The sequence below is a fragment of the Rhinichthys klamathensis genome, unplaced genomic scaffold (genome assembly GCF_029890125.1).
Source record: "Rhinichthys klamathensis goyatoka isolate OS25496 unplaced genomic scaffold, OSU_Roscu_1.1 h1tg000087l_1, whole genome shotgun sequence".
Classification (NCBI taxonomy): domain Eukaryota; kingdom Metazoa; phylum Chordata; class Actinopteri; order Cypriniformes; family Leuciscidae; genus Rhinichthys; species Rhinichthys klamathensis.
In genome coordinates this window covers 836,714-851,294 of record NW_026606627.1, presented here as the reverse complement: position 1 = coordinate 851,294, position 14,581 = coordinate 836,714, and the positions used below count along the sequence as shown (strand labels likewise).

General features: G+C 41.1%; 1 protein-coding gene across 1 annotated transcript in view; it reads left to right on the top strand.

Moving 5' to 3' along the window:
- Window positions 1-8,702: 8,702 nt before the first annotated feature.
- hace1 (HECT domain and ankyrin repeat containing E3 ubiquitin protein ligase 1) overlaps window positions 8,703-14,581 on the top strand; it is a 53,813-nt gene continuing 47,934 nt past the window's right edge. Inside the window, exons 1-3 of the mRNA XM_056251627.1 lie at window positions 8,703-9,003; window positions 10,446-10,500; window positions 10,672-10,761. Coding sequence (XP_056107602.1) covers window positions 8,913-9,003; window positions 10,446-10,500; window positions 10,672-10,761 — 236 coding nt within the window. The 5' untranslated portion in view covers window positions 8,703-8,912. The remainder of the gene's footprint in view (window positions 9,004-10,445; window positions 10,501-10,671; window positions 10,762-14,581) is intronic.

The window sequence follows — 14,581 nt, the reverse complement described above, 5'->3', positions numbered from 1 at the left end:
GTTAGTATTATCTTTTACTTTTTGCAGTCACAGAAATATTTGGTGTTTAATCGGCACAGAATGAGTCATGTGAAAGGTGTTTTTCCAACATGAATGCAGCTTGAAGGAGACGCTTTTGATAGTTTTGTCACAGACCTGAAGATGAAGGCTAAAACTGGTCATTTACATTGTCTTGTCTTGTCTTGTTTATGTTTTTAGCACTGTTAAAACCAACCAAAGTTGAATAGTAGTGCTTTACATTAAAATTCTGAAATAAGGACACGCATTGACCAATAAAACTACAACATATAAAAACGCAAAATTTAACTGTTACGCGCTAAACATTAAATGATGTTGTAAGGTTCTGGAGGGGTTATGTGGGATTAAAAGGTTTGCCAGATACGGTGGGATCTGGTTATTTAAAGATGTATACACCAACAATAAAAGTGTGTAATTCTAAGATGGACAGGAAGCCATTTTAGCGAAGGAAATACAGGAGTGATTGATTAGTGTTTCTTTACCCTCCTTAAAGGGACAGTTCACCCAAAAATGAAAATGATCCCATGATTTACTCAAGCGTTCCTAGGTGTATATGACATTCTTCTGTCAGCCAAACACAATCTGAGTTATATTAAAACATGTCCTGGCTCTTCCAAGCTTTATAATGGCAGTGCATGACCGTTTGTCTTTGGAAGTCCATCAAAGCGCATCCATCCGTGATAAACAACGTAATGACGAACGCGGTTGCCCAGCCCTGTTAGTCTGAACCGTGAGATTGCCGTCATTGCGTTGTGTGTCCAGTTCAAGGGTTACTCTTTTGGCGTAAATCGATGCGTACTGTCGTCTGCCGGAAGCTAGTAATTTTAGTGGATATTGGATATTTTTCTTACACTAACACATCTCTTCACTTCAGAAGGCCTTTATTAAAGGTCCCCTGACATGGGGTTATTATTTTATAATGTTTCCTGGGTTGCCCTTATAATGTTAGTATGTTTTTTAGATCAAAAATAGTCATAATTTAGAAATAAAAGGGATTTTTCCTAGCCTGATTTTAGCCTCTGATTTGAACGCTCTGTTTGAAGGGGCGTGTCTGCTGTGGGATTCAGTGTAACCCAGGAAACATTATAAAATAATAAAAATAACCCCATGTCAGGGGACCTTTAAGCTCATGTAGTCATTTTATAGCTTCATCTATTGATTCTAAAGCGTACCTTTATATTACCTTTATATATTTATTCATTTAAACTCTGCGTAATAATAATTGATGAACTAAAATTGTACATGCGTGATCGATTAAGCATTACTAAAAGCCATACGATTTTGTCTTTAAAAATCATTTGCTATGTAGTGACCTTTAATGTGGAGTAGAAACAGGTGGAGTGACTTTAGCGCATCAGACATGTGACACTTTGCTCACAGCTGATTGGTCCAAATTCGGTTTGCAACCTCTTACCTGGAGCATCACCTGACCCGGGCCAGATTAGCAGTGGAGCATGAGTTACTGGCGATGAACACTGCTAAAAGCCAAACCACTGTCATGGTGCCTAAAACCCAGGGTTGGCGCAAACTAAACTGAAACACACCTATAGTCACCTAACCCGGCTTCATGGTATAGGCCCTGGTCTTGTCTTCTCTAGTGTGCCGTATATCAGAGTGAAACGCTTCTGGAACAAGAACAAATGTGGGCGGGGCTTGATTGTGTCTGTGGGGAATTGATTGGCTGGTTGTAGTTTGCTATTGGCTGATCTCATGTGAGTGACAGGTTATAGCCCCGCCCTCATCATCAGAGAAGAGAAGAGATTGGAGAGATGTCGCTGCAAGAGGGATGGGAAGTTATTCTGATTCAAGATTACCATAAACATGCATATAAAAAAAATGTGCATGGATAAATTATTTTATTTATAATAAAAACTGGAATATTCCATAATTTTTTTTTTTTTTTTAAATCATGGTGACTTTCTAATCAATAAATGGGAATAACCTAACCATGCGTGGATTTATTTCTTTAGTAATGAGATATATCATAAATCAAACAATTTTCAGTAAGTAACCTCCAGAACAAGCACCTCTTATTAACACCATGATATAGTAAACAACTGGTCATTAAAAATTAGATGTTTGTTCAAGTATCAACATTAAATTATCTTTCTAAGGCACTTGTACTTTAATGGCAATGAATCACAGTATTTTTCTGATGGAGCAATTATATCCCAGGAAACATTCATTTAATAAGTTGACTTGAGATGACACAATGTAGGCCCTAATTTATTAACACTTCATAATATGACCGACAAATTGAAACTGAAAAAAAAAAAAAAGATGCGTGGGACATACATATACCAATCTTTTTTTTTTTCTTTTTTTTCTTTTTTTACATGTTATTGAACTGTTTTTGTTATTAATATTATTTTTAAAATGTGTAATTGAGAGGTGTTTTTTGTTCTCGGTCATGAGAGCAGAAGTTATGCTCTGCTGCCCTCTGGCGTTTACAAACACACACACACATTCAGCCTGGATAGCTTTATATGATTAGCTTGAATGTAATGAAGAAATGACAGAAACCGTCGATATACTGTTTTCTCTTGAGTAATGCTAGAAAAATAAGACAACCCTGCTTTTTTCCCCAGCTCTGTTTAACTACTAAAGTGATCAAATGACACTGGAGGTAAAATTTGTTTGTTCGTTAGCCTATTAGAGACATAACTTTTGTGTGTTTTTAACTCAAACGGTGAAGCTTTAAAGACAGCACACTTCGTTTTTCTACTTTTTTTAATTTCATTTTTTAATATAAAATTTTAATAAAATTGTTGTTTTTGTGAACTATTCCTATACCGAACACACACTGCAGGCCATTTATTAATTGACGTCTATTCTGGAATACATGCTTGTGCTTGCATGCTTTGTTTTTTTCCTTGTCTGTACAACAGCAGAGCGTAACATTCTAATGACGTCATCACGCGGAGCTGCAGTTATTACAGTTACAGCCGAACATTCTAATGACGTCATCACGCGGAGCTGCAGTTATTACAGTTACAGCCGAACATTCTAATGACGTCATCACGCGGAGCTGCAGTTATTACAGTTACAGCCGAACATTCTAATGACGTCATCACGCGGAGCTGCAGTTATTACAGTTACAGCCGAACATTCTAATGACATCATCATGCGGAGCTGCAGTTATTACAGTTACAGCCGAACATTCTAATATCGTCATCACGCGGAGCTGCAGTTATTACAGTTACAGCCGAACATTCTAATGACATCATCACGCGGAGCTGCAGTTATTACAGTTACAGCCGAACATTCTAATATCGTCATCACGCGGAGCTGCAGTTATTACAGTTACAGCCGAACATTCTAATGACGTCATCACGCGGAGCTGCAGTTATTACAGTTACAGCCGAACATTCTAATATCGTCATCACGCGGAGCTGCAGTTATTACAGTTACAGCCGAACATTCTAATATCGTCATCACGCGGAGCTGCAGTTATTACAGTTACAGCCGAACATTCTAATGACGTCATCACGCGGAGCTGCAGTTCTTACAGTTACAGCCGAACATTCTAATGACGTCATCACGCGGAGCTGCAGTTATTACAGTTACAGCCGAACATTCTAATATCGTCATCACGCGGAGCTGCAGTTATTACAGTTACAGCCGAACATTCTAATATCGTCATCACGCGGAGCTGCAGTTATTACAGTTACAGCCGAACATTCTAATATCGTCATCACGCGGAGCTGCAGTTATTACAGTTACAGCCGAACATTCTAATGTCGTCATCACGCGGAGCTGCAGTTATTACAGTTACAGCCGAACATTCTAATGTCGTCATCACGCGGAGCTGCAGTTATTACAGTTACAGCCGAACATTCTAATGACGTCATCACGCGGAGCTGCAGTTATTACAGTTACAGCTGAACATTCTAATATCGTCATCACGCGGAGCTGCAGTTCTTACAGTTACAGCCGAACATTCTAATGACGTCATCATGCGGAGCTGCAGTTATTACAGTTACAGCCGAACATTCTAATGACGTCATCACGCGGAGCTGCAGTTATTACAGTTACAGCCGAACATTCTAATATCGTCATCACGCGGAGCTGCAGTTATTACAGTTACAGCCGAACATTCTAATGACGTCATCATGCGGAGCTGCAGTTATTACAGTTACAGCTGAACATTCTAATGACGTCATCACGCGGAGCTGCAGTTATTACAGTTACAGCCGAACATTCTAATGACGTCATCACGCGGAGCTGCAGTTATTACAGTTACAGCCGAACATTCTAATATCGTCATCACGCGGAGCTGCAGTTATTACAGTTACAGCCGAACATTCTAATGACGTCATCATGCGGAGCTGCAGTTATTACAGTTACAGCCGAACATTCTAATATCGTCATCACGCGGAGCTGCAGTTATTACAGTTACAGCCGAACATTCTAATATCGTCATCACGCGGAGCTGCAGTTCTTACAGTTACAGCCGAACATTCTAATATCGTCATCACGCGGAGCTGCAGTTATTACAGTTACAGCCGAACATTCTAATATCGTCATCACGCGGAGCTGCAGTTATTACAGTTACAGCTGAACATTCTAATGACATCATCACGCGGAGCTGCAGTTCTTACAGTTACAGCCGAACATTCTAATATCGTCATCACGCGGAGCTGCAGTTATTACAGTTACAGCCGAACATTCTAATATCGTCATCACGCGGAGCTGCAGTTATTACAGTTACAGCCGAACATTCTAATATCGTCATCACGCGGAGCTGCAGTTCTTACAGTTACAGCCGAACATTCTAATGACGTCATCACGCGGAGCTGCAGTTATTAAAGTTACAGCCGAACATTCTAATGACGTCATCACGCGGAGCTGCAGTTATTACAGTTACAGCCGAACATTCTAATGACGTCATCACGCGGAGCTGCAGTTATTAAAGTTACAGCCGAACATTCTAATGACGTCATCACGCGGAGCTGCAGTTATTACAGTTACAGCCGAACATTCTAATATCGTCATCACACGGAGCTGCAGTTATTACAGTTACAGCCGAACATTCTAATATCGTCATCACGCGGAGCTGCAGTTATTACAGTTACAGCCGAACATTCTAATATCGTCATCACGCGGAGCTGCAGTTATTACAGTTACAGCCGAACATTCTAATGTTATTACATCATTGGAACACAGTAGTGTTGCTTTACTCTGTCGTTTCTGTGTGCGACAAACAAGATTTGATGTCTTATCTTGAAGGCCAATCTCTTGAAATGCACAAAATAATTAACTTTAATGTGAAAATTAAAATCGCAAAAACATATTTCTAAATCTCTAACACTGCCTCTAAATCTCCCCGCCCTGGCCGCCTGCACATCCTGATTCGCCCTGGCCGCCTGCACATCCTGATTCGCCCTGGCCGCCTGCACATCCTGATTCGCCCTGGCCGCCTGCACACCCTGCTCCGCCCTGGCCGCCTGCACATCCTGCTCCACCCTGGCCTCCTGCACATCCTGCTCCGCTCTGGCCGCCTGCACATCCTGCTCCGCCCTGGCCGCCTGCACATCCTGCTCCGCCCTGGCCGCCTGCACAACCTGCTCCGCTCTGGCCGCCTGCACATCCTGCTCCGCCCTGGCCGCCTGCACATCCTGCTCCGCCCTGGCCGCCTGCACAACCTGCTCCGCTCTGGCCGCCTGCACATCCTGCTCCGCTCTGGCCGCCTGCACATCCTGCTCCGCCCTGGCCGCCTGCACATCCTGCTCCGCCCTGGCCGCCTGCACAACCTGCTCCGCTCTGGCCGCCTGCACATCCTGCTCCGCTCTGGCCGCCTGCACATCCTGCTCCGCCCTGGCCGCCTGCACAACCTGCTCCGCCCTGGCCGCCTGCACATCCTGCTCCGCCCTGGCCGCCTGCACATCCTGCTCCGCCCTGGCCGCCTGCACATCCTGCTCCGCCCTGGCCGCCTGCACATCCTGCTCCGCCCTGGCCGCCTGCACAACCTGCTCCGCCCTGGCCGCCTGCACATCCTGGGTTTTTAAGGGTTTTAAATTAAAGAACTCAGGAGAAACAAGGGTTTTAATTAAAGAACTTAAAACAAGGGTTTTAATTACATCCTGCTCCGCCCTGGCCGCCTGTACATCCTGCTCCGCCCTGGCCGCCTGTACATCCTGCTCCGCCCTGGCCGCCTGCACATCCTGCTCCGCCCTGGCCGCCTGCACATCCTGCTCCACCCTGGCCCCCTGCACATCCTGCTCCGCCCTGGCCCCCTGCACATCCTGCTCCGCCCTGGCCCCCTGCACATCCTGCTCCACCCTGGCCGCCTGCACATCCTGCTCCGCCCTGGCCGCCTGCACATCCTGGTCCGCCCTGGCCCCCTGCACATCCTGCTCCGCCCTGGCCGCCTGCACAACCTGCTCCGCCCTGGCCGCCTGCACATCCTGCTCCGCCCTGGCCGCCTGCACATCCTGCTCCGCCCTGGCCGCCTGCACATCCTGCTCCGCCCTGGCCGCCTGCACATCCTGCTCCGCCCTGGCCGCCTGCACATCCTGCTCCGCCCTGGCCGCCTGCACAACCTGCTCCGCCCTGGCCGCCTGCACATCCTGCTCCGCCCTGGCCCCCTGCACATCCTGCTCCGCCCTGGCCGCCTGCACAACCTGCTCCGCCCTGGCCGCCTGCACATCCTGCTCCGCCCTGGCCGCCTGCACATCCTGCTCCGCCCTGGCCGCCTGCACATCCTGCTCCGCCCTGGCCGCCTGCACATCCTGCTCCGCCCTGGCCGCCTGCACATCCTGCTCCGCCCTGGCCGCCTGCACATCCTGCTCCGCCCTGGCCGCCTGCACATCCTGCTCCGCCCTGGCCGCCTGCACATCCTGCTCCGCCCTGGCCGCCTGCACATGCTGCTCCGCCCTGGCCGCCTGCACAACCTGCTCCGCCCTGGCCGCCTGCACATCCTGCTCCGCCCTGGCCGCCTGCACAGCCTGCTCCGCCCTGGAGGCTTCCTGCTCCGGATTGGCCACGCCCTCGTTATCCTCCAGGACGCCCACCCCTATTGAAGTTATACGGCGCGAGGATGCGCCTTTTTTGGAGGGGGCGTTGTTACATGTATGTCCTGTGTTTCCCCCTGCATTGTGTTTTTGGTTCAGTCTTGTGTCCCAGTTTTCCCGCTATTTTTCAGTGTATTCACCTGTGTTGAGTTCATTTGCCCCAGCTGTGTCTTGTTTCCTTTTCATTCCTCTGTGTATTTAAGTTCCTCTCTTGTCAGTGTTCAGTGTCGGTTATTGTTTGTAGTTGGTGTTAGAATGGATGTTTCTCCTGAGTTCTTTAATTAAAACCCTTGTTTCCTGGCATTCCTCGTCTCTTCGTGCTTCTAACCACCGGAACGTAACCGTAATGGTTCTGCTCTGTATATTGCTGTTTTCCCTGTGTTCCCTGTTATTGATAGTTCAGCTACCGTATCTTCATTGTTCGGTTTATTACAAGAAGCACTGATAATGATCCCTCTCCTCTTCATTTGGTGACTCAACTGTGTCAAAGTCGTGTCAGATTCCTGTAAGATAAATCAGACATTATTGATATCAAGGGCTTGTCAGTTTACCAGTGGAAAATATTTCTCAGTTGTTTTTGATGCCCATCCACAGAAATCTGGGTCAGTGTTATTTTAGTCTCATGTAGTACGTGACTTCTATTTTAGTTTTAAAGATTTTTGTTTGTTGTTGTTGAATGTTTGATTACTCACACATTGAGAAAGTGAACGACAATATTATAATATTAATTTTGCTGGCAAAATACATGCATAAATGCAAATATAGTGGTCTTTATGATGTTAATGACTTGTGAAAACTATCCAATGCTCTAAAAAGCCTACAGCAGTAAAAAAACAATACTTTTATATGTAACATTTGTGACCTCATTTATGCAGTAGTGTCTAAAAGTGCTGTCTGGAGGGGAGATTTGATTTTAATGGCCCTACGTGTTCGATTAAACAATCAAAATATGAGGAAAATGTTTTTTTTTTCAAAATATGAGGGAAGAACAAAACACTAATCTTGGTTAAGGTATTTATCTGACAAAATGATGTGGCAAAAAAGGCAAACTAAAGCTACAGGTTGCATAATAAATAAATAAAAATAAAAAAATACAGAAAAACAAGACACTGACAGGAAAAAGCACACAATGACTACAACATAAACAGGTATTCATATTTGGTTGGTTCTCTGTTATTTTTTGCATGTGATCATAATTTCTTTGTATGACAGCCTGGCCAAAAATGATGTAGCCTACACAGTTTGTCATGTTTCATGGCGGCGAGAGTGTGGGGTAAATGCAGATTGTTCTTAAGGGGGCATCTACCCCATCTTATATTTTTAAACTTCTATTCAGATTAATAATAATCAAATCTTCCAGGAAAACTGGAAATTATTAACATCACAACACTGTAATGTGATGCATAAAAAGGGATTAGGCCCATTACCTTAATTTAAAGTTGTGAATATTAACTGTTTCATAACATTTAAGTCAGAAAGAAAGATCTTGAAATCTGAATCTTTTTAAAAACCTGGTTAAATAAAGACATAATAAATGAATGAATCGCTTAAAGACTGATTCATTTGGAATGGACGTCTACGGTCTACATGCGCGTGTCCCGACCTCCAGACCATAGACTGTAAAAAATAGGTCCCGACGGTCCCGACCAAGACTGCACTTCCCATAATGCATTGCAATGAAAACAGGAAGAAAGACACCATGAGGAAATATTGTCCCAAAATGAATCACAGAGCGATGGATGGATATTGTGCGGTGGAATGAGTTGTGGACACAGCGAATCAGCCGACAGCCGATGGAAGAGATCGAGGCGTTGGCTTTTCAGAGAGAAAGAGAGAGAGAATAAGAGTTCGATGAGCTGATTTCTGTGTTGTTCGTCTCATATGATGGAACGGGCGATGGAGCATTTTAATGTACAGCTGAATCGACTGACGCGTTCCCTGCGTCGCGCGAGGACCGTGGAACTCCCCGAAGGTGAGACGTCACGCATTACATTCTATTCACAAACATTCGAATTTCGAAAGACTTCTGGAGTTGTCAAGGCGACCCTGGATATATTGTAATCATCTCTGCTTCCGGGGAAGGATTCCTGTCTACGGCCATACACATTCATTCGGGTTTATCCATATATGGCCAATTACTACCAAACACCTAAAGGTGTATTTGGATGATCCTCATGTCAGGATATATTTTACCCTAAAAATTAAACGATAAAGAAGAAAAAACAACAACGAAATAATAAAATATACAGTGAAAGGATAGGAGAAGAACCATTCTAGTTATTCACAATTTAATATAGGCTATATATTGTCTTATGACAGTCACACAGTAACTTATGTTATCCAAGAATTGCTCTACAGGGCGACTTAGTTGAGCGAAAACAACATAGTTGACAATTTCTTTGAGTTAGCTATATTTCAATGCCAGGCCTGGTCTGGCCAACCACATGTTATTCTCTTAATGAGGTTAACCTCAAATCTGAATATATATTTGAACTGAAATCATAAAAATATTGTAAATCTTAACAACGCATACCCAACAAATTTGATGATCAATTAATACACTCCGTGACAACTGGTTATTGTAAAGAGAGGACACTTACACTAATGTGTTCAAAATATCCACTACAGTAGAAAATAACATTATATGATGTAACTAAATTAAATTTAAAATCAAACTAACACACACACACACAAAAAAAAAACGTATATAAGGATATAGATCATTTTGACCCACTCACTTTAAAAACAGACACTACAAAAACTGTAATTTAAGGGACACGAAGGCAATTTCAAACAAACAGACAAAATAGGGACTCGGGAGCACTGCACACAATTTGTTTAAGGTTATAAAATGCATTCCTTTAATTGTTGTAAAAATAGCATTGTCACCAATGGCCATCAATGAAATGTGCCCTTAAAGGGATAGTTCACTTCAAAATGAAAATTATGTCATCATCATATACTCACCCTCAAGTTGTTTCAAACCTGGATGAATGTCTTTCTTCTGCTGAACACAAAGGAAGATATTTACAAAGGATCCATAGTAGGAAAACAACTATAGAAGTCAATGGGTCCAGTTAACACCAGTTTGGTTACTGACATTCTTCAAAATATCTTCCTTTGTGTTCAGCAGAAGAAAGAAATTCATACAGGTTGGAAACAACTTGAGTTTATGATGATAGAAATTTCATTTTGAAGTGAACTATCCCTTTAATTGTAGACTGGCTCTCATAACTCTCTAATGCGTCTGGATATTGTACTTTTGTCTTTGTTCTTGATGGCGATTTTCAGTATATTCTCATTATTTTGATACATAAATTAAAGGTAGTGCAGCCAGCTTTCTACCAATCTTCCAAGTGCACCATTTTGGGTCTGTCTTTGTTTGACAGAAAGTCTGTCTTTGTGTTCTTGCAGACAGTGAAACCGCTGTGTACACACTCATGCCCATGGTCATGGCGGACCAGCACAGGTGAGTGCCACTCTTGTTAGTCCGATGGGTTTGGCTCCTGACTACGGTGAGAATGTAACGACCTGGAACATAATTAAACTCCTCTATCTCTTGGGCCACACTAATGAATGCTAAATCTATGACTGTTTATTTCCATTTTTATTGTTAATATCCTTTTTTTTATGCTTATAGGTCAGTTTGTGAATTGCTTTTAAACTCAAAGTTTGATGTCAACTACGCCTTTGGACGTGTTAAAAGAAGCCTTCTACACATTGCTGCCAAGTAAGTCATTTCGTTCCTTTCACATTCTCACAAAATTGCAGAATTGACACAGCCACATTTGTGTTCCCTGTTCTGCCACCACTGTTTAAATATATCTTTCTGAAACTCCTATTATGCAAATTATGAAACATATTGTTTTTGAACATAATTATGTGTCTGCAGTGTGCGTACACAACCACACTATTGTGGTAAAAATCCATCCACTCCATTTGTTATTTTCCACATAAATCTGAAACGGTGTTTCAAAATGAGCCGTTCAGGAATGTGTTCCAGTGTGACATCACATATGCTTAGGCCCCGCCCACGACGGGCACATGATCTGCCCTATTAGCTTAGCTCCGCCCCTCAGTGAGCTGCACACAGTCTGCCATGTTTATCTCCTCGCCACTGCATTTAACAGCGGCATTCAATGAAGAAATGTATTCTTATTAAAGCTACTAAAGTTATTCAGTCAAGAGCAGTGAATGATTTTCTGTTGTTCTTTTGTTGTTTGATTCGGCTGCATGAAATTGGAAAAAAACTGACATTGCAAAATTTTGTTTTTCTGCGATATATGAGAACAATTTCTCCAGATGATTTGAATAGCTCTATTTTTTAACCCTCAGGTGCTCTTCGGTCATTTATGACCGAAAAATTTTCTGTTTTAAATTTTTAAAAATCACAGCTTCATCGGAATGTTACGAAACTTTTATGGCATTGGGTATGTGAACACACACAAAAATTGAGGTCATGATCCGAGCAGGCTAAGTGGTCGTAAAAAAAATAGTCACACTTGTGCTCTTCGGTCAAAAATGACCGACCATAGGAAATGAATGGGAAATTGACAAAAACACAAAAACTTTGAGAATTTTTGTGTGTACAATCTACAAATTCGGCCACGATGCAGAAAAAAAGTGCTCAGCATTGAAGGGGTGACACTCTAAAACATCAAGAGTGCAAAACAGACATACCCACCCACACACACACACACACACACACACTTTTATACACAAAAACACCAATAAATTGTGATTACTGAAATCTGTTTTGAATATTTAAAAATCACAGCTTCATCAGAAAATTACGAAACTTGGTGACTTTTATTGCAATAGGTATGTGAACACACAAAAAATGATTCGAGCAGTTTAAGTGGTCATAAAAAAATGAGTCACACTTTTGCTCTTCTGTCAAACATGACCGACCATAGGAAATGAATGGGATATTGACAAAATTCTGAGAATTTTGTGCTCAACAATGAAGGCGTGACACTCTAAAACATCAAGAGTGCAAAACAGACACATTCACCCACACACACACACATACGAACACACACTTTTTATTAGGGGTGTAACGATATTTGAACCGAACCGAAAAACCGCGATACACCACCCACGATACGTATCGTGATACTCTCATGGCGAACCGAACACGCCCCACCCCCTGCTGCCCCGCCCAGCCCCGGCTCATTGCACCTCATGTGTTATGTGTACACAACGAATACAGGGCTGTTGCCTAACCACCATTAACCACATATAATCGCAATAAGCTCAGTGTTTTGTTACTTTTGATAATAAGCAAGGTGTAATCTTTCAAATTATGTCTATTTGATCACGAAATGCAAACAATAAATGCCGTTTTGGCGCTCTTAGATGTGGCGTGACAGATATCACTGTATGCATGCGGCAGCGCGGAGCGCGATCATCTCTTCCTCAGTTACAGAATAAACATGAATGGACACCCGAAGGTATGTTGAAAGATACAGTATACTTACTGAAAGGCATCATAACTTGTGTAAACACTCAATCAGTGTTTCAACAGCGGAAATACGTCAATAAAACGCTTAGTTTTTCACATAGCTTTATATTTACCTCAGGCAAGTCATTCAGTGTCCACAGCTTGCTGGTTTGCTAACTCTTTCACTAAATAAATGCTATATATTAGCCTATATATTATACTTTACTTAATCTGTTTATGATATCTTGATTATTTAATGTATGTATAAAATAGTTGTCATGAAAATAACAGCAACTGTGTAAATTATTATATAACGATAACAAATTAGAGTAAAAACATGTCAATGCAAAAATTTCCTTATGTGCAGTTTACATGTTTTCATACAATTTGTTATTTGAGTGTTGATTATTATTATATCATTTAGGCTAAAAGTCTAGGCTCTGTTGTTAAGCTTTAATGTTATAGTAATGTGCAAGTAAGGGCTGTAGTTTACAGCATTAGCAGATAATTTTGTTATCCTTGAGAAACGTTTCCTTGTAATTGAATTAATTTAAAGACAAGGACACAATTTGTTAATTAAAGCACTGTTTAATAAAAAATAAAAGCAATTTTAGCTTTCTTAACCCCCCCACCCCACCGAAATGAACCGAACCGAACCGAACCGAGACCTCAAAACCGTGGTACGAACCGAACCGTCTGGTTTGTGTATCGTTACACCCCTACTTTTTATACACATACACATTACACACCAATGAATTGACCGACCATAGGAAATGAATGGGAAATTGACAAACACAAATTCTCTACAAATCGGCCACAATGCAGAAAAAAACCCATCAATAGTGAAAAACATAACATAATTAATAATTATAATTAATATATATATATAATATAATAATTATTAAAAGTAATAAGTAATATAATATTTAAAGATAATAAATTAATGTTTTAAAATAATAATAATAATAATATAAATAATAATAAGCTGTGAAAAAAGCATTACTGTTTATTTTTATTTTTTTATTGAATTGTAATGTTACCTGTAACAAAATGCTTTCTCAGTATTCAAGTTTGACTGTAGTAATAATGCAAAAACGTGTACACTTCACATCAAATTTATTGAAAAAAAAAGATTATAAACCATGGCAAAAAATATTATTTGAGAATAAAAAAAAAAAAAACCACATTCAAATCCACATCTTAAAAGTAATTTTGTCCAAAAACTATTAGAGAATTCACAAGCCTCTCCATAGAGAGCTATACAGGCATCTAGTGGTTACACTATGAAACGACATGTTTTATTTTAATTTCTCTCAACAGATGGTGCTAATCTGACTTCAAAAATTGGATTTAAAAGGCCAGGTCTCTATATTAATCTGAAATACTGCAATAATTGAAGAAATATTTTTATAAATTAGGAAAAAAAAATGTTGTATTGTTTTCAATGGCAAAAATGGACCATACATATTAATAAGTAACATCAAATTGTCTCAAAATACAAAATTAAAAAGAAAAAAATATTATTGAACAAAAATAAATTGCATTGGTTTTACTGGGATGGATAAAGTTTCATTTTTAGGTGTCCGGTCACTTCTGACCGGGAAGATAACAAGTGTGACTCCGAAACGAAGAGCACCTGAGGGTAATCTAGATTGATTGGGGTGATTTTGTAGGTGGAGTGAATCTGCATAGAAAATAACAAACAAATTACAAGCATAGATGAATACAATAGAACAAAGATACAAATGTAATAAAGTGCTTTGTTTTTCAGGTAAGTCTAACAGTATTCAGGTACAGAAATTGAATAATCAAATGTAAAATAACACTGCATAGTCTTCTCTGTTTAAATCAAATAAAAATAATTTATTTAAATAATTAGTTCAGTTTATATATATATATGTATAGTGTGTTCCTGTAGCTCAAACAGTAGAGCGTTGGCGCTTGCAACACCAAGGTCATGGGTTCGATTCCCAGGAAAACCAAGAACTGATAAGAATGTAAATCTGTAGCTTGAAATCCAATGTAAGTCGCTTTGGATAAACGGGTCTGCCAAATGCATAAATGTAAGACGAATGCACAGACCCAATGTAATGATACGCATCTGTTT